At 38.7% G+C, this 21,439-nt stretch overlaps 1 protein-coding gene and 1 long non-coding RNA gene across 3 annotated transcripts in view; one reads left to right on the top strand and one right to left on the bottom strand.

Annotated features, from left to right (window-relative positions):
- Nucleotides 1-21,439, top strand: part of LOC308676103 (catalase-like) — a 43,966-nt gene that overhangs the window by 111 nt on the left and 22,416 nt on the right. Inside the window, exon 1 of one of the 2 annotated variants that reach the window (XM_081341830.1) lies at nt 19,217-19,437. The exons of the other annotated variant lie outside the window; for it this stretch is intronic. Within the exon in view, the coding sequence (XP_081197956.1) occupies nt 19,372-19,437 (66 nt within the window). The 5' untranslated portion in view covers nt 19,217-19,371. Of the gene's footprint in view, nt 1-19,216; nt 19,438-21,439 lie in introns of those variants that run through there. 2 annotated transcript variants of the gene reach the window in all.
- LOC308676194 lies at nt 420-12,436 on the bottom strand. The gene is made up of 3 exons (XR_014028278.1): nt 12,373-12,436; nt 6,251-7,492; nt 420-1,104 (listed from the first exon to the last, which is right to left on the bottom strand). It is a non-coding gene; the product is annotated as an uncharacterized lncRNA (long non-coding RNA).

Here is a 21,439-nt window from a genome sequence, read left to right as displayed (position 1 = left end):
GGGCGGGCTGAGATTTGCTAGGTCCGGATCTCTCTGGCCTTTTGCAGATGCACGTCTAACCTTCCCCGCGCTTGTCTAAACATGGTTGACAAGACTTGCTTCCCAGGAAGGAGGCTGCAGATGGCAACTGCTAGCTAGCTTGTGCAAATCTTCAGTGGAGATTTGATAAGCAGCATCCCCACCGAAGGGCTGTCTCTCTGTGTGTTTTATAAGGCTCCAACAAATTTTATATTATGTTTTCGGAATAGCTTGCATTGTAAAATCCGTACTGCTTAAAATGCACATTTTGAATGGTAATTATTAATGCATTTCTCAAAACGATTGCAAAACACGTTTAGGTCTGCCTTTCCTGAGAACATTCTCACGTAATCACGCTTGAGAGCTTTGCTCTTTATTTAAGAAAATAAAACAAAATTAAATGTCCATGTCAATATAGATTTTATAATTGCATTACAGAAGATCTTACAAATCTTTGATCCTTCAACAATCTTGTAATACCTCATAGTTTGGAAAAGCTACATTTTAAAGCCCTAATTTGGAGGCAAAGAAGAGAAAGGCTGGTTTTTACAAATGTTATATCTTAAGTTACTGGCCCGTAAAATAAGGCATGAGAACCTATGGCCCTCCAGACATGGTCAAACTATTGTTCCCAGAAGCTTGGACATGGTATTCTTGTAATTTTGTTCCAATATGATACCAGACTAAGGACTTTTTTCTTGTGAAATCAGCATTTTCTGTGCACATATTTTATGAAAGGGCATATAGATTTATTTATTTTTTAAATTTATTTGCCACTCATCTCATTTCAAAAGGACTCTGATGATGTGATAAATAGGAAAACATGATTGTTTCCCAAACAACAAAGATCTGGTAGTGGGAGAGAGAGAACAGAACAATAATGCAGTTTTCCAGATATAGATGGGAAAATGTTGCATTGAATCAGTTACCCCAGTCTGTGTTAAGCATACTCCATCCTGTTTTCTATTGTGTGCTGGTTGCACATTTTTTTGTCTTCCAAGACTTCTCTGGGCGTAGAAAGACCCAAAAAAACATAGCAATGGCTCTGTAGACTCCTCTGCAGTCTTCTTACAGGCATTCTTTTGACTTTTAATTTGGAAAAAAAGAATTAATTACAGTGTAATAGGAATACTTTGACATTGTGCCAATTTAAATTAAGGTAGATAATTTATAGCTTGTCCCCTTCCCCTTTTGAAAAAACAACATTGAGAAGAAATGAATAAAATAATCTTATGTAGGATTTCAGCAGGCTTAGCAAATTCAACAAAATTCTGCAAGCTTTCTTGCCTGGTTGTGAAACTGTACAAATAAGGAGGTAGGCTAGAAATTATGTTTCATAAAGTTACGTTAGTGGGAAAGTTTTGTAGTCTTTTGGGAAATTGGCCAGCAGAAACCAAGATTTCCAGTTCTAGCAAAAAAAGTTGCAGTTGGTTTGACTTGTTTAAATAAGCATGTGTATTCCTAGACACGCCTACTTAATGATTTAACCAAAAAAGGGGGGAATTAACTACTGTTTGTGTTCACACATGCTAAACCATGGTTTATTTTTAAACAAAATTCAATATGTTCCAATGGCTATAATCAGGCAAAACGGCAGGCCAAAAAAGAAACCACCCACAGTGTTTGAATTCAGTCTACACTGAATCCCTTTTAAAGATTAAAAAAGCACTTTTCTTTTTAATGTGGACTGGTCATTAAAAATTTCACTTCCCGCTTGTAATAGAATAAGAGTTACCAGTTGAGCCCTACTTAGGAACACTTTCTATTATTTTACAAGGTTTAAATACGGTAATTCTTTTGAGGACTTCTCAGGATCGTACTGAATTTACCATCTACAGTGCTAAAAAGAAACCTCACTTGAAACAATTTTGTCTTGCATTAGGTAGCATAAACTTTTACAAGTGATGGCTTGCAAGTTAAAAATCTTCAAGTGGAAACCATTAAGAAGGTGTGTCTACTCTAGGCGTATGCAGGCTTATTTAAGTATATCTGCAGCACTAGTCAAATCAGCTGCAGGTTTATTTAGTTTCTACAGAGGTTTTTCTGTATTTCTTAGCGGTAGTACAGACGAGGTTTACTTTTTCTTTACTTTTCCCCACATACGTTTTTCAATTGCTGCTCTTTCTTTCATTACTGGGACATTTGGTCCTCTTCCAGGTCTTGCTTAACTTCAGAGTTCAGGCCAAGATTGGCTAGGTGCTGCAAGAGATGGTGAGTTCTAATCTCACATTAGGCACAAAACCAGCTGTGGGACCTTGAGCCAGTTGCTGAACTAGTCCAGGCGGCTACCAGGAGTCAACAATGTCTTGATAGCTACCCCTCCCCTCCCTTTAAGTCTGTTAAGATTGCATGTTGAAATCTGACAGAGGCCTTTTTATGGAAGTATGTATATTTTTGACCTTGAATAGTGAACTAGTTATGAAATAAAAATGCCTGGTTTCTTTGATACTTTCTATATGTAAGCTATTTGAAAAGAAGGCACTGGCCCTCTCTGCAGATACTTTTTATACTTTTTATTGTAACTTGCCGCAATAATTATTTTATGTAACAGTGCCATCTTATGGTAAGACTTGAATCACTGAAGGCACTGGCCCTCTCTGTAGATACTTTTTATTGTAACTTGCCGCAATAATTATTTTATGTAACAGTGCCATCTTATGGTAAGACTTGAATCATTGAACCATTGGATAGATCTTCAGATCTTGTAAATAAGCCTTACCACTGCTGATAGTGCAACAAACTATCATTTAAAATCTTGGCTTAGCGGGATCTGTGAACTCAACATTGTATTTATGCAGTCGTGTGATTATTCTCTACCAACTGCCACAAAAAGTTAAAGGTGGGGGGATGTCAGAGGAAGTTGCAAACAGAGGGGGCAGAAGGTTGGCATCCTGAAGAAATGGATCTCAAATCTGACAAAAATGCTTGTGAATCCAGCAGAACTTTTCAGAATTTTACTAGTGTTTTCCTTCTCACGTGATTTTGAGAAGGAACCTTCCAAATCATTCCAAGAATGGAGCCTGAGTGCAGAATGAAGCAATGGTAAGTGAACCCAGGCATGGCAAAGCAGGGAGGGGGTTTAATGCACCAGTGGACTCAGCTGGCTGACGCCTACCGATCCATGGCAAGTTTCCACCTGCCAGTGGGAGCTGGGCTTCCCAGGACCTCCCACATCCTTTGAGATATACTGCAGTTGTTGTGCAAAGTGGTCACATGGGCACCTTTCTTAATAACTACAATGATTTATGACAACGATTTTGGGCTCAATTCTGGTTGTAAATTGAGAACTACCTCTATGCACATTTAAATAAGTCTCATGTCTTAATATTTGGTTAAGAAAAGAAAAAAGAAATACAGTAGACAAGAGGAAGTGGCTAGTGTAAGACCCTCTACAGCAGACATGTCAAACTTGTGACATCATGTGACGTCGCACAAATTATTGGGACAGTTTTGCCATTGCTGGCAATGGGGTGGGCACGCCTTCTGCATGACACATCCGGCCCACGGGCCGGCAGTTTGACAACCCTGCTCTACAGAGTTTAGGAAATTTGACCCAGAGGGTTATAATTTGTAGATCAGCTTTTCAGCCACTATTTAGAACTTAACACTGTCTTTTAAAAAAAATGAGTCTGGATTTTGAAAATATTCCTAGAACTCTTTTATTTATTTACTTTGATGCATGCCGCCTATTCCTGGAGGTCTGCTTGTAATTTCTTAAATTATAATTGGATAGAATTGGTTTATAAATACCTATAGTCCGAGAAGATAAGAGATTTGGTCTCTTGAAATCAGTGAAATGGTCAAAGTCTTGTTCAGATAAAAAAGTCTTTTACCCGTGTTTGAAGATATAAAGAATCTTTAGTGTATAATTATACGGTAGTCTTCCCTTAATGACGGCCCTGTTTAGTAACTGTTTAAAGACAAGACTTTGCTGGAAAGGTGACTTTAAGTCCTCACACTTACAACTGTTGCAGCATCCCCATGGTCACACGATTGACATAAAAACTAATAAATGCAAAAAAGTAAGAAAAAGGAAAAGAAATAAAAAGAAAAAAGTAATAAAAAAGTAATTTTCCTCTCATCACATGTATAAACAATTTTAGTAATTTATTACCAACTCTTAAAATATAACAAACACTCTCTTCATCCCATATCTCACCTGTTAACTATAAACAAAATCCAAAACCTCGTAATTCATTATTTATTAGCAACAGTTCAAAAAATTACTACATGTCTATTTTAACCATGATGAAATAAATTAACTCTACATTTGTAAAGCAAAGTGTAGATGACAGAGGGAAAGAAATGCTGCTTAGGAAACAACCAGACAATAAAAGGCAGGAGCTCCTAAAGACCTAAAAATCAGAGAAAGAAATTTAGGAAAAACCCATCCTAATTGACTAGACTGTTGAAACCAGTGGCAGAAAGTTTGTACTTTCACATTTGCCAAATTCTGTTAATGTAGCTTTGCAGTAAAGTGGAATTGGTTCATCTAATTATATTTCCTGTTTACCTGGGAAGGCTGACAATATTTCTTCTCTCTTTTTTTTAAACAATCTTGGTTTTTGTTGTTGTTGTTAGCTGCGAAGTCGTGTCCGACCCATCGCGACCCTATGGACAACATTCCTCCAGGCCTTCCTGTCCTCTACCATCTTCTGGAGTCCATTTAAGCTCGCGCCTACTGCTTCAGTGACTCCATCCAGCCACCTCATTCTCTGTCGTCCCCTTCTTCTATTGCCCTCGATCTTTCCCAGCATTAGGCTCTTCTCCAGTGAGTCCTTCCTTCTCATTAGGTGGCCAAAGTACTTGAGTTTTAGCTTCAGAATCTGGCCTTCTAAAGAGCAGTCAGGATTGATCTCCTCTAGGACTGACCGGTTTGATCGCCTTGCAGTCCAAGGGACTCGCAGGAGTCTTCTCCAGCACCACAGTTCAAAGGCCTCAATTCTTTGGTGCTCAGCCTTTCTTATGGTCCAACTTTCACTGCCATACATTGCAACTGGGAAGACCATAGCCTTGACTATACGCACTTTTGTTGACAGGGTGATGTCTCTGCTTTTTAGTGTGCTGTCTAGATTTGCCATGGCTTTCCTCCCCAGGAGCAAGCGTCTTTTAATTTCTTGGCTACAGTCCCCGTCTGCAGTGATCTTGGAGCCCAGGAAAATAAAATCTGTCACTACCTCCATTTCTTCCCCATCTATTTGCCAGGAATTGAGAGGGCCAGATGCCATGATCTTGGTTTTCTTAATGTTAAGTTTCAACCCAAGTTTTGCACTCTCCTTCTTCACCTGCAACAAGAGGCTCTTTAGTTCTTCTTCACTTTCTGCCATTAGAGTGGTATCATCTGCGTATCTTAGGTTGTTGATATTTCTTCCGGCAATCTTAATTCCAACTTTTGATTCATCTAGCCCTGCCTTTCTCATGATGTGCTCTGCATATAAGTTAAATAGGCAGGGCGACAGTATACAGCCTTGCCGGACTCCTTTCCCAATTTTGAACCAATCAGTGGTTCCGTGTCCAGTTCTCACTGTTGCTTCTTGACCCGCATATAGGTTTCTCAAGAGACAAATAAGATGGTCTGGTACTCCCATCTCTTTAAGAACTTGCCACAGTTTGTTGTGATCCACACAATCAAAGGCTTTAGCATAGTCAATGAAGCAGAAGTAGATGTTTTTCTGGAACTCCCTAGCTTTCTCCATGATCCAGCGTATATTGGCAATTTGATCTCTAGTTCCTCTGCCTCTTCGAAATCCTGCCTGTACTTCTGGTAGTTCTCGATCCACATACTGCTGAAGTCTAGCTTGTAGGATTTTAAGCATGACTTTACTAGCATGAGAAATGAGTGCAATGGTGCGATAGTTTGAACATTCTTTGGCGCTGCCTTTCTTTGGAATTGGAATGTAAACTGATCTTTTCCAATCCTGTGGCCACTGTTGAGTTTTCCAAATTTGCTGGCAAATTGAGTGTAGCTCTTGGTTTTTAGTTCCCTTCAAATAATATCCAAAACCTTTATTTCTATTCATTTTGTCCCTTTTCAGAGAATTCAAGACTTTAACAAATCTCTTTTGTACATCCAACAAGAAATCCAAATCACTTTTCCAGTTTTATACTTGTATGTCCCTTTTAAATATTAAGACATCAACTGGTTTCATTTGTGTACCCAATATATCATGTTCCATATCGTTCTTGTAACTTGTCATATTTAAATCCACATTCAAATCAATTACAATCTTACCCACTATAGCTTGTTCTTCTGTGACATCATTAACACGGCATCTATCTATAGTATCAGACATTCTTAATTTCTGAGTCCATTCTTCAAAAATGTCCTTCAGAACATCCATTGTTAAAGTATTTTGCTCCATTCTTTGTTAACATGTAGAGTTTGAGAATTCTTCTCCTTTAATTGTAATCTTTATTTTATTTTTTTCTATTTCCCCCTATTGCCCACACTTCAAAGTCCTATCCTATCATATTTTTTCCCACAAGGAACTCAAACAACCAGTTTTCCATAGGAAGGACATTTATAATTAATTTCAAATTTTTATTCCAAATGCCTCTTGTGGAATGTCGTCTGAATTCCTACGAGGGAGGGCATGCAATCCAGAGGAACAAAAGTCAGCAAAGGTTTGATTGTCTGGGAAGAGAGTCAAAACAACTCCTTGGAATTTTTAACTTTCCAAAATTTGCAAAAAATTTCATCTCAGATACAATGGTTTCAGAAAAGTATTGTCCCAGATGCATGCTGCACGCACCTCATTTTTAGTGATTACAAATACCAACCTTTTATGTTTATCATTTTTCTTCTTCCTCATCTCTAGGCTGAATTGTTCCCTTGGAATGATTTCAGTGGGAATGCAAGCATCTCCTGAATCTGTACTGTTGAGATATCTCTTAAGTAGGTCTGCATACATATTCCTGTTGTAGTTTAGAGATTGGCAGCATTGTACTAAATCAATATCAATAGGATTGTGTCTGTTTCTAAAATTGCCCCATCTGACTACTTTCTTTTAGATTGCTTTAATTAAAATAAATGAAATTGTCATGACAACTATGACAGCCATTTTATGAAAGTATGAAAATTCTATCTTTGAAAATTCCAAGTTTGTCTCTTGGCACAAAGGTGATGATGCCTATCCCTGGTTTATTCTGAATAAACTTCAGAAATCAGTGAGGTTATATGCTTGTTTAGATATTGCTGAAGGAATAGTAAAACCTTTTACAGAACAGGGCTTCCGGTTCCGGATTGCGGCACAGCCAGACCTGTGATGCGATCGCTCCTCACGTTGTCTGGATTTCTTTCGCCAGGGGACCCCTGTAAAGGGGTCGAAAGTTGCCCTGGAGGGGTGACGAGCGGGGGAGAGGATTCTCCACTCGATGGTAGAAGGGTGGCAACCCTCCTGTCGGCTTGGAGCAACTCTTCAGACCGACGAAGAAAGGATCGGCCACTCCCATGGCCCATCACTTCAGCCGTTTCCTGTCGAGCCAAACTCACAATCAAGCACTTGAAAGCATAGCGGAGAAACTGAGTGAGACCTGCCTTCTCTTTATTCCAACTGTTTACCGGTTCCTGTTAAAAGCCTCTTGAATATGCTTCCCCCTGCAAGGAGAGAGGGAAGGGATTTTTTTCCCCACCCTCCTTAATGGCGGCATTTGACTACAATGGGAGAAAAAAACCTTGAACAAAATACTATTAACTAATTGGACTCACATCCTTTCTATTTTTGGTGACCCAAAAACTCTTATCTTCATGGGAACTGGCTATCCTATTTATTTGATTAAAAAAGGGAGAAAAAAAGTAAAAAAAACACGTAGAAGGACTTAAATTTGATAAAATTTACTCTGTCTGAAAAGGATTCTAAGTACTCTGGGGACATCTTGTGGCCAAGCCTGGTACAGCAAGTGAATATTACTGGTAAATAATTTTATTTATAATTTGGATCTGTCCTTGGCACTAGCTAAAGATAAAAACCTGAAACAGCTGGGAGGCGAATTCATCTTTTAAGATTTGTGGAGGTGAACAGTTACTGACTTTTGTTTAAAAATTAGCCTCCACTAAAGCAGGGCTTTTCAACCACTGGTACGGGTACCACCTGTGGTACATTGGCACCTGGCAGGTGGTACACGACTATCCTAGAAAAGTGGTAGCAGGGGACGGGATTGAGTTGAACTGGTGGTATCACCGCACAAGCCTGAGTGAGAGATGGCTGGAGCTGCAGGGCTGTCAAGGCTCAGCGGAAGTGCCAGGATCAGTGCTTCTTTGGGGCTGTCAGGGCTCAGTGGAAGTGCCAGGATCAGTGCCAGGCTCCAGCTGGAGCTTGGCGCTGATCCTGGTGCTTCTGCTGAGCCCAGAAGAAGCGCCAATCAGCTGGAATGTTGCAGCACCTCCAGGGTCTTGTGATTTACATTCAGATGCTTGGCAATTGATTCATATTTATGATGGTCACAGTGTCCCAGGGTCATGTGAAGTGACCAAAACCTGCTGCAACCACCCAGCAGATGGGGGGAATAAAAACCAAACAACCCCCCCATTCCCGCTGCCAATCCTCAACAGAAATGCTCATAACAATGAAAACCTCGGACAGGAGGAAGAGCGCCGCCAGGCAGGCAGGTGTCTTGCTCAGCTGTGGCTTTTTTCAGTGCCATTGTAACTTTGAACAGTCACTAAGCGAACCGTTGTAAGTCAAGGACTACCTGTACGTCATCACTTTTTTCCTTTTTTTTTTTTGGTCATCAAGTTTTTGACACCTTGCTAGGCGACTGGTGGTACTCAGATGTTGCCATATCCTAAAAGTGGTACAATGTGTGAAAAGGTTGAAAAGCCCTGCACTAAAGCAATATTTACAACTATCCCAAAAATGGAGGGTGACCAGCCACAAACTTCGCTTGACTATAAGCTTATACTTGAAACAATTTGCGAAGTCACTGAGACATTTATCTCCAGACTGAAAAATCAAGGTGCTAGCTTCAATCTACAAACTGAAACCCAGACTTCAACTAAAGAACTTACAATCCAGGAAACAACAAAATTGGAACAAACTACTATTGAGACAGAGGACTATAAAGAACAACAACAAGATATTGAAAAATCTAATATCCAAAGCTTGATTCCACCCAAAGAACCCACAATCTTAAAAGTACAAGGAACTATCACTAAGACAGAGAACTCTAAGGAACAACAACAAAGTATGGGAAAACTTAATACTCAAATCTTGACTTTACCTAAAGAGCCTATATCAAGTGCAAGACAGTAATGCAAAAATAGAGGATGTGAAAGATCAACAAAGACAGCTTATTGAGACCCTGGATAGCCAAGCACCAACTACAAAATTGGATAGGACCTTTTACTTAAAGCAGATGAACCCAGAGGGAAGAAGAATCCAAACCGAATCGAAGACAAAAACATCAGAGCAAATACAGAGATTTGAATCAACAGGGCAACAACCTAATGATTACAAATGGTTTAGCTTTTGTGGATCATCGATGGTTAGATGGTCTCCTTTGATTCAAATAATATGTATTGGTGTGAAGGGAGACCTATCTGGCAACCTAGGCTATGGTCTGGAAACCTGATTGGCAAAAAAAGAAAGGTAGAGTTAGATTTAAAAAATGAGTTGTTAGAGAGCTACCAAAGGCTACTCTCTTAGTAATCTGTGATCTGTTAGGATCTGAAATAGAAAAACATGTTTGAATATTTTAATTAAGAACTAAGAATTAGCTAAAATTTAAAACAGAATGTGGTTATGTATAAGTAGATGTAGATTGATAAATATAGTCTGTTCTATTAGTTACGTGTGAGGTATCAGGATGTGAAATAGAAAATGTCTATTAGGTAGAGTTTAGTTATTCAGCTATTGTGTGTATGTTAGATGTTGCAATTTTTGGTGTAGTGAAATAAGAGAAATTTGGGTTGTGAATATTATTTTTGATGTTAAAGGCTAAACTTGAATACTATAATCAAAATCAGAATTACCGTAGGTAAAATTTAATAACAGGACATGGATATGTTTAGCTAAAATTGGAATGACAAATCTTTTAACTGACCATGTTATTGTTAGAAATTTATTAGTTTAAGCATGTATTAAATGATAAGGAAAATAGAAAAGGATGTTTTGATAATGTAACCTGAATTATGTACTAAAAACTCTGTTACTGAATCTTTGACTGCCCAGTAACCATGATGTTTTCTAAATATATAGATTTTAAACTGGAAAACCAATAAAACTTTTTTTAAAAAAACTTTTTACAGAGCATGTGTTTCATTTATTTGCAGTTTGCTTTACAATAAGCCTGCTTATTCCAAGTACTTTTCTCACACAAATATTCCATGGATTTCTTTCATAAGCATAAAAAGGCAGTCTTTCATAATTTCTGTCACATGTATGACACATATACCCAAATAACTGAAAATACTGCAGCTGAATAAATAAATGAAATATTTTTTTCCCTCTATCTCTGCCCACAGAGGAAGTCTTTTTTTTCTTATGAGATTATTATAGGTGAAAAGTTTATTATCAAACTTTATCAAGCTTTAGGAGCATGTACAGACAATTTTAATGCAGTAAATTATGTGGATTGGGAATGCAGATGAGAAAAATGTCACCCAACTGAATGCTTATTTCAGCCTACTCAAACAAAACAACTGCCTAACGGCGAAGGAATGGTGGAAAATGAGAGGAATAGATCTGGCCCCAGCAAGATTCTAAAGACTCCCCAAGATACACAAGATAGGAGTGCCCCTCAGACATGTTGTAGCAGTACGAGACACCCCTACATATAACCTGGGTAAATAGCTGTCACAAGGCTTAAGCTTCCTAACCCAATCCTCAAACAGCATAGTCACATCATCCACACAATTTCTGACAAAACTACAAGACTTAAATATGGCTCCTAATGAGATCATGGTCTCCTTTGATGTAGTGTCTCTATTTATGTCCTTCCCTCCTCACTTAGCATATGAAATAACAGATAGAAAACTAGAAGAAGAGTACAACACAGACCAGAACAATCAAACCAGGACACAAATCATGAAGCTACTTCAATACTATCATCAAAGCACCTTCTTCACATTCGAAAGCAAAATGTATGAACAAATAAAAGGGACACCCATGGGATCCCTGATATCAGGACTCATTACAGAAACAGTCCTGAATAAACACAGTGCATTTCAGAACTACACATCTAAATTCTGGTGCTGCTACATGGATGACATGCTTCTCATCATCAAGAGAAATACACTGAAAGACTTTTATGCCATACTGAACTCCATCTTTCCCAGCATACAGTTCACAATGGAGGAAGCAGCAGCTAGGCAATTACCATTTTTAGACATACTTGTCAATACACAAGAGGATGGAAGCCTAGAAACCACAGTTTATCACAAGGCCACCAACATCTCACAGATTCTGAATTTTAACAGCAACCATCCACTGTCACACAAAAAGAGTTGCATCAGAACACTATATGGCAAGGAGAGAACCCACTGTAGTATCTAACATGCTAACATAGCTGGAGAACAGGCACCTACATGAATAATTCAAGCAGAGTGGGTACCCACAATAATTCGTCAGAAGATGTCTGCGCAGCACGGAGAGAGAAAGGAAGGAACAAGGTAAAAGAGCAACCACACCCTGCCATACATCAAAAACATTTCGAAAGCTGTAGAATGCAGCTTCTGAGATCTGCGAGTGGCCATCGCACACTGCCCACAAGATTGCTCGGAGGTGGTAGATACTTTCAATGTAATCTACCGAATCCCCTGCATGGATTGCCCCTGTGACTATATAGGACAGACAGGGAGGAAGCTAACCACCAGATTTCAAGAACACAAGCCAGTGGTCAGATGAGGAGACCTGAACTCATTGGTAGCCTCACACTGCAATGAACAAGGACACACATTCAACTTTGCAGAGACTAAGATTGTTAAATGAGCAGACACAAAAACAGCCAGGAAAGTGATTGAAGCCTGGGAAACAGGCCCCTCGTCAGTCAACAGGAGTGCTGATCTACCACCAGTCTATCAAGAACTTAGAAGGTGAGGGCTGGGCATTACAAGCAAAGGACAGCTAATGACTTAAAAGCCAGCTATCAGCACACCCCAATCAACATCTAAAAAGCCACTTACAGCAGGCATTACAAATACCATACAAAGGACAGCACACACTCTGCTAGAGAGAAGTTCCCTGAAGTCCTCTGGTTTTAGTGACAGACCCAGATTGGATCCTGCAATATTATCCTGGGACACACATATTTGCCTTCATTTGTGAGTAAAATGTATGCATGAATATTAAGATGGTGAAAAGGAAGAGCATCTCCTGTCAGCTTTCTAAAACAAATTTAAACATTTCTTTTTCCTACCTCATGTTGGGATGAACATTCAGTACAAAGCAACTGTTCCACCTTGTGACTGGGAGGTCAGCTAAAGAAACTGGAGCTATTAAGAGAGATAGCCTATGTGCTAGTATTATTTACTATCAAGTCTTGAGGGTAGTGCTTTTTATCTCCTTTATACAGACTACATTCTGAGTCAGTTGTGAACGTGCTTGGGTTTAAAAGATGAGGAGGCAGAGGTAAAAAGAAACATGCCTAGCACGAGACTTGCCATAAAGTGAAACCTCTGTAATCAGAATCAGCCTGTTAATGAAAAACAGATGTTTGAGATAGATAGCAAGAGAGCTGGCAAGGAGTCACCTAGCATGACTGGCAATAAACTTGTTACTTCACCCTGGCTGCAGGCAATTTGAGAAGACACGAGTGGGGAATAGTTGTAGGCTTGCTTTCTGATTGTGAACTGGCACACCCAAACTAGAGCACTCTCATGTTAGCATATTGTGGATGTAGTTTGATCAACTCAAAATAGGAACAAAAACTTGAAATCCTGACATCAGGAAAATAAGCAACTAAGCAGGAAATTGGCAGTTTATTAAGGATTGAGCTTTATTTTAGCTAAATAAGCATAGAGGTTGCTTCCTAAAATGCTACTATTCCAGAAAGAGACTCTCTTTCCAGACTTATGTATCACAATTTGGATTTTTATTTAAGAATTAAGCACTTTGCCCTGAAATACATGAACTCCTAGTTATTTTATGTAATATAATTCTACAAATAGTAAATCCAGAACTTATCATGTTCTGATGACTCCATGAATATCCTTTGATAATTGTAATTTCCTTGATAATAATTCAGTAAAAATTTGTAATTGCTTTCTTTTGGGATTTCACAGTCTAGCCTACATCAGAAGTACTAACCAATCTCCCCTCCCTTCCTCTCTTTGGTTGGGTATGTCTAGAGACTTGGTGTAACAAGACTTCTCTAAATTAAGCTCAGCTTGTGGGATTTGCAAGCATAACAGCAAATGCAATGGACTCTCAATGCTATTACAATAACAATAAATGAAAAATAAAAGTTGTACCTTTTTGTTCAACCCAAGAAATGGTAGATATAAGCAAGCTTATTTAGGTCAATGTAAATGTCAGGTACAATCTATTAGCACAGTGAGTCTGTTTTTAACTATAATCTTATGAAAGAGATGATTATGTAACTAGATTTAAAAAAACTATGGCTCAATAATAGAGCATGTCCTTTATACGGAAAAAGTTGCTGATTCAATCTCTGGCATCTTCAGATAGAATGCAGTGTTATGTAATCTCTGATGAGGATGAAGAACTGCTGGATGATTTTCGTGAAATATTTACCACAGAAAACATATTTCAGTCTGAGACAAAAGGAAATGATAGATGTGTACTAATATTTGATTGGTTGATTATGTGTCACCAAATCTGTGTCAACTATTACCAACCTCATAAATAGATCTTCTGTGAAATTATCTTTCCCCAAACTAGCCCTTCAAGGCTTCCAAGGATGTATCCATAATCACTGTAATTCAATCACCCTTACTGATATTCATTATCTTGCCTTTCCTTCCAGTTTTTCCAGCATTACAGACTGCTCAAGGGAGCTGGGTCTTTGCATAATGTGTTCAAAATATGATAATGGAGTCCGATCATTTGTGCTAAAACTCTGGATTGGTTTCTTCTATGATCTGATTGCTTGTTTACTTGGCTGCCCATGGTAATCCAAGGAATCTTTTCCAACATCCAAACTTCAAGACCATCAATGCTTTTTCTATGCTGTTTCTTTAGAGTTCAACTTTCATTTCCATAGAGTATCACAGGGAATATAATTGTTTGCACAATTCTGAATTTCATTGGTAGAAGCATATCGGGACATGAATATCTCTCCCGAGGCCATCATTGCTATCCCACCAAATTCTAGAACATGACATTTCTTCACTGCTAGTTCTTTTACTGTTGATAGTAGAATCTAAAAAGCAGCATCTATTCATCACTTCACTTTAGTATCCTTGTTCAGCTCTGGTTGCTGTATCCATTGTCATTATTTTGGCTTTCTTTACATTTAAACTGTAGCCAGTGGTGGGATTCAACCGGTTTGCACCACTTCAGCAGAACCAGTAGCTAATTTTTTGTTGCCCACGCCCCGAATGGACTTCCGGAAATGGCATCCACAGAGAGAACCAGTTGTTCACATATTTGAATCCCACCACTGATCTTAGCCCTATTTTTTTCCTTGTTGATACTCAACTTTCAGTACTACAGTTTGCAGATCATTTGCATTGCCAGATGCAACACATGGCCTTCCTACAGAGACCACCTTGTGCCATTCTGAGATAGTGAGAATGGTACCTGCTTCCAGAATGGCTCAAAGCTATCTTTCTAGGAAGGTCATGTGAAAGTGAAATGCAACTGATTAAGCACTGTAGCAGTTTTATTTTGCCACGAAGAAATCAAAGTTATAAGCTGAGTTCCTCTTATTTTCTATATTTAAATATGTTGTTTATGTATTCAATTTATATGGTGCCCATCTATCCACGAAACTCTAGGTTGCATATAAAATAAAAACCAATGAATTCCATTAAACCCTAAACAAACTCCACATAAAACTGTATCAAGCTCAGAAAAACATAAAAACACTAATCACGTGTATATCTATTGTGTTGTCTTGCACATCTCTTTATCTTTATGTAGGATGGGTAATCGTAATATACAGAATAAAATAATCTTTTATAAGTACATTTTATAACTAGCATCCAAAACAGAAAAATCACCTTAAAGTGCGTACAGTAGAAAACAGTTTTCTGGACAATTTATACACATGTATTCATAATTGTAACTTGAGGTACCTAGTTCTTACTGTCAAGTGCAGGATATTCTATTACTATTTTAATCTATTTGCAGTTGTAATAGAAAACACCTCTGTTTCCTTATTTTAGATAAGCAGACTTCCTGTCAAGGAAAGGCTACTGGCACCTGTGCATAGGAAATGTGTCCTTTTTTTGATCTATTTATTATGAGTCAGAGAAGAACAGCTAGGAACGCTTACTTTCTCCTTTACAGAAAACATCAGCAGAAAGAACAGAATTCATGGTTGAACTCAGATTTGTCTCTGGGATCTGAGTTTCATTTGCATTCATTTTTTATCTGCTACTAACTTTTCCCTTCTTCCTCTTTTGTGCTTGCCTAGCTCGTTTCATCTAACCCTCTAAATAAATTCATAGGTAAGATATGGTTCACAGAATAACTTGAGTTGAAGATGGGTTACATAACAAATCACACTTTTTCCACCTGGACCACATATAAGGGATAAAGTTCGCTGAGCTTTCCTCAGCTATATCCATGTTAATATTTAAAATCATCCTTAGACTAGATAGGTACTGTTACCACAGCTTCTCTTTCTCAAAGAAATATTAGAAATAAAAAGAATGAATCAAAGGTGCAAAGATTATGAGAAGATGAAATGTACTGCCTTTTTGAATTCTGTCAAAAATTATTGTACCACTATGAAAATATTTGGCCTTATATTTTTTATCCTGCAGTGCATTATGAACTACTATGTGCTTGTATTCTTGACAAATGATGGTGTAGATTACCTAGGAAACTCTAGTCTCATTTGATTAGAATGAAACACATTTTAAAAATTGAATTCTCATTAACTACCACAGGGGTTTATATGCTTCTTATGGGAATGGGCATCTAACTCCCTCTAAAAATGTTTTTTAATTGTTGGGAAAGTATGTTTCAATGTCCAAAATAATTTCACTTTAAAAGTTAACTAACATAGAATTTAATTCAAAATGGAAACATTCCTGGACCAAACCTTAATATATTTGTATGCCATCCAACATTCTTTTATGTAAAAAGTTCACATTTCAGTTTCATGTGATTTTTTTAAAGAACAGTCTCAGTTTGACGCAATCTATTTTAACTTAAAATTTTATTTGGTGAGTTGTACTGTGTTCACACCATGGTTCTTGATATTTATTCTTGCTTCAACCTTAATAGTGATTTTAATCACTACTGCTAAGCTTGTAAGCCGCCCTGAGTCTTCGGAGAAGGGCGGGATATAAATGGAATTAAAATAAAAAATATAAATAATAACTATGACTTCTTTGATTTTGTTCTGATTTAAAATATTTTTTTTACTCATTTGTGCTTTATATTTTTGGTTTTTAAATTTGTTTTCTCTTTTCTATTTGCGTTTGTATACTTTCTCTAAAAAGTCAAAGAAAAGCCAGTTTGAACAAGTGGTTAAGGTGGTGACTTAGGAACTAGCAGACTGTGTGTTTTAGTCCTACCTTAGGTCTGAAAGCTGGCTGGGTAACTACAGGTGAACCTCGAAAAATTAGAATATCGTTCAAAAGTTCATTTATTTCAGTAATGCAACTTAAAAGGGGAAACTAATATATGAGATAGACTCATTACATGCAAAGCAAGATAGTTCAAGCCGTGATTTGTCATAATTGTGATGATTATGGCTTACAGCTCATGAAAACCCCAAATCCACAATCTCAGAAAATTAGAATATTGTGAAAAGGTGCAATATTCTAGGCTCAAAGTGTCCCACGCTAATCAGCTAATTAAGCCATAACACCTGCAAAGGGTTCCTGAGCCTTTAAATGGTCTCTCAGTCTGGTTCAGTAGGAATCACAATCATGGGGGACTGCTGACCTGACAGTTGTGCAGAAAACCATCATTGACACCTTCCATAAGGAGGGAAAGCCTCAAAAGGTGATTGCAAAAGAAGTTGGATGTTCCCAAAGTGCTGTATCAAAGCACATTAATAGAAAGTTATGTGGAAGGGAAAAGTGTGGAAGAAAAAGGTGCACAAGCAGCAGAGATGACCGCAGCCTGGAGAGGATTGTCAGGAAAAGGCCATTCAAAAGTGTTGGGGACTTTCACAAGGAGTGGACTGAGGCTGGAGTCAGTGCACCAAGAGCCACCACACACAGACGGATCCCGGACATGGGCTTCAAATGTCGTATTCCTCTTGTCAAGCCGCTCCTGAACAACAAAAAACGTCAGAAGCGTCTTACCTGGGCTAAAGAAAAACAGACCTGGTCTGTTGCTCAGTGGTCCAAAGTCCTCTTTTCTGATGAGAGCAACTTTTGCATCTCATTTGGAAACCAAGGACCCAGAGTCTGGAGGAAGAATGGAGAGGCACACACTGCAAGATGCTTGAAGTCCAGTGTGAAGTTTCCACAGTCTGTGTTGATTTGGGGAGCCATGTCATCTGCTGATGTTGGTCCACTGTGCTTCATTAAGTCCAGGGTCAACGCAACTGTCTACCAGGAGATTTTGGAGCACTTCATGCTTCCTTCCGCAGATGAGCTTTATGGGGATGCTGACTTCATTTTCCAGCAGGACTTGGCACCTGCCCACACTGTCAAAAGCACCAAAACCTGGTTCAATGACCGTGGGATTACTGTGCTTGATTGGCCAGCAAACTCGCCTGACCTGAGCCCCATAGAGAATCTATGGGGCATTGCCAAGAGAAAGATGAGAGACATGAGACCGAACAATGCAGAAGAGCTGAAGGCCGCTATTGAAGCACCCTGGTCTTCCATAACACCTCAGCAGTGCCACAGGCTGATAGCTTCCATGCCACGCCGCATTGAGGCAGTAATTGCTGCAAAAGGGGCCCAAACCAAGTACTGAGTACATATGCATGCTTATACTTTTCAGAGGTCCGATATTGTTCTATGTACACTCCTTGTTTTATTGACTGCATGTAATATTCTAATTTTCTGAGATTGTGGATTTTGGGTTTTCATGAGCTGTACGCCATAATCATCACAATTATGACAAATCACAGCTTGAACTATCTTGCTTTGCATGTAATGAGTCTATCTCATATATTAGTTTCCCCTTTTAAGTTGCATTACTGAAATAAATGAACCTTTACACGATATTCTAATTTTTCGAGTTTCACCTGTACTTGCTCAGTTACTTGCTCAGCCCAACCCACCTCATAGGGTAGTTGTGGGGAAAATAGAAAGAATATTAGGTATGTTTTCCCCCTTGAGTTATTTATAAACAATAAGAAAGGTAGAATCCAAATCAAATAAAGAAAAGAAAAAGTCATTTGAGTTGAGCTGACCTCCTGGGGACTTCACAGATTTAAGACAGAATTAAAGTGGTGGCAGTCCAGAACAAAAATCAATTCACTTACTGCAGAACAGTAAGGTAGTAGCTGGCTTACAGGTATTGCAGACCTTATGCTGGAAAGAAATGAATTTTTGTCCAGGCAAACAGAGCAGTGATCTAACTGCACACTGCTATTAGTACGATCAGTAGTGAACTATTGAGGGTTGGCCTGTGCTGTTCTGGCACCCCAGTGTAAGAAACAAGTTTCTTACTTTCTGCGGACAGCACAGCAAGGATGACATCCCTATGTTGCTAAAGAGAGTAACAGAGTGAAACGAGTACCCCAGAAGCAGCCGAGGGACAGAAACGTCTCTTTTGCAAGCATATTTGGATCAGAAACTCGTAACGTAATTACTGTTCCTCTCAATGGACTTCAGACTGGGGAGTTTTAGTGCATCAAGCAACTACAAAGTTCAGGGACGCTACCGTGCGCGTTCTATCTGACAAATTCAAATAGTAACGTGGTCTCACCACATTGGCCACATTGCAGCCCCTTCGGTCCTTTTTTTTCCCCTCAGGCCCGCAAGCTGCCCACCTGCCCTATTTCCCAATGTAGTTTTGCAAGCAGAAAAGGAATATCTGTTACCCGACTCACTGTTCATCCAATAAGCATCAGAGAAAGCTTCATGATGGGGGCCCCTTAACCAATGAAGAAAGGGGCGGGATCACAAGGGCGGGGGCGTTGAACTTTCATCAGCTGGCTTTAATAGACAGTTGCAACTGGGCGGCGATCGTGGTAGTTGGGACGTTGCAGCTTTTGGGACTCGCTCCCCCTTTCGCAATAAATATCTGGCATCAGGGCTCCGCAGCCGAAAGCGTCCCATCTCTCAGGGTCGGGGTCTCCGAGTCTCCCAAAATGGCCGGCAATCGAGGTTGCGCTGAGGAGCAGCTGAAGCGCTGGCAAGAGCAGCGGGGCTCCCAGGTACCGACGCCCCTCCCGCCCAGTCCCGGCAGAGTTTGTGCTTCTGGCGCGTCTCCGGGAAAGTCTGTTGGGAATCGCATCCGGGGACGGGGACGGGGTGGGCGGAGGGCATCAACCTGGAATAGCGTGATGTAGTATAGTATATATCGTTACCCGAGCAGAGAAGCGAGTTTTGTGTTTTTTCGATGGGAGGAGAGAGCAGAGAAGACGGGAGTGCAAATGTGGGCTTAATAACTGGGAACGGAGAACTGCAGTGGGACTCTGGGAGGAGAGTAGACTGGCTAAGCCGAATAGTTTCAGAAATAATTTCTCCTAGGTGTAATATGAGTGGGTGGGTGGGGATCTGTCCAAAATGTGAGCTCTGTATGTCTGTCTTCTCTCTCTCTCTTGCAATGACTAAATAGTTTGCTATTTGGGTACTAAGTTCAGTTCAGCTAAAAATATGAAATAAAGATTGACCAAAGGGTAAGGTAATTTTATTGATTGTTGGGAGAACTCTGGAAAAAAGTGGCACTTTGTCCTTTTCTTGAAAATTAGTCTAACATAGCTAATGTCTGTATTTGAGGAATTGGATTTACCCTGATAAAGTAGTTAAATTATCAGTGATATTCATGTTGTCCTGGAATGCAGTTTAATGACTTACTCTCTTTGTGTCAGTACAAGGAAGGAAGATACTTTCTCACCATCTATCAGATTCTGTCAAATATGATATGCAATATGTATTATCTTACAAGGAGAAGCTATACATCCTGGTACAATCCAGCTTTTTGAAGCTTATCTTCAAGAGAAATAAATTTAAACTTGATTACAGGTGTCTGTTGGATTGAAAGAAACCTTAAAGAAAAAATTGGTATACGGTACTTTTGCAGAACTGTTGACAGTTTACTAAGGCTAGTTATTAATTCTGAGAAGTAGGTATTGTAATTCAAATCAGATCATTATTTCAGTTATCAGAAAAAATCTACAGGCTTGAATGCTTACTTCTTTCCTACTCAATTTCTCTTTCACTACTCGCCTTTGTCAGCTTTCAAAACAGATGTGGGTGGGTTCACATTTTGGGCTAAGACTTAATACAGTTGCTTTGTAATTTAGCATTGGAACCAACCATCTTGGATTGTAATTCAAGATTTATGGCGTAAGCGTGAGGATCGGAACTCAATAGCTTATTCCACAGATCATGGTTAATAACATGATTTATGGATTTGTTTGAACCTAGCTTGTAGTTTATCCTTCACTTTCTAAGTTGAATGGAAGTCTGTTCAAATTAATATGTCTGATTCTGACTTGAAATATTTTTCAGTTTGAACTATTAGAATAGAGAAGTAGGGAATATCAATTTATTTGTGGTCCTTTGCATCATACTTTTGAGAATTTCTAAAAGTGAATGCAATAATGCATTCATGAAGCAGATGAAGCAGTCTTTCATTTGTGCATTAGTAATGTAATGCAATAAACTGCAAGCATAAATATAGCTAGGGAAAACTCAACAAAATGATAGCCAACTGTTTTTATTTTTTATTTTATTAAATAATGTGATACTAATTGTTTATTTTAGGCTATTTTGATTCTCATGTTTTCTGTAATAGAATGAAAAGCATTAAAGATGATTTAATCATTTGAATGCATTTGTTTACAATTAGTAAAGTTGAAATTTATACTCCCTTCAGCATCTTTCAAAGGAACCTTAAGATTTTGATACATAATTTAACAGTTTTAACTTGGATAGCAAGCAAATGATTCTTCAGCTTAAATATTGTTTTGTATTTTTATAATTCTAACTAAAAATTCTAACTAACTAATAAGCAGGCATATACATAGAATGAAGGCTACTGCTAAGCTTGTAAGCCGCCCTGAGTCTTCGGAGATGGGCGGGATATAAATGGAAATAAAATAAAACAATATGAAAGATGGCTGTGTATAGCAGTACATGAGTGATACTCAGTTTATATAACAAGTTTCCTTTGCTGTTCTCTCCTTCGCTCCCTTCCTAATCTGCAACCTA

Source organism: Vipera berus, assembly GCF_964194415.1.
Source record: "Vipera berus genome assembly, chromosome: 1".
Lineage (NCBI taxonomy): Eukaryota > Metazoa > Chordata > Lepidosauria > Squamata > Viperidae > Vipera > Vipera berus.
The sequence above is the reverse complement of the archived record's forward strand: the minus strand, read 5'-3'. Positions and strand labels throughout refer to the sequence as shown.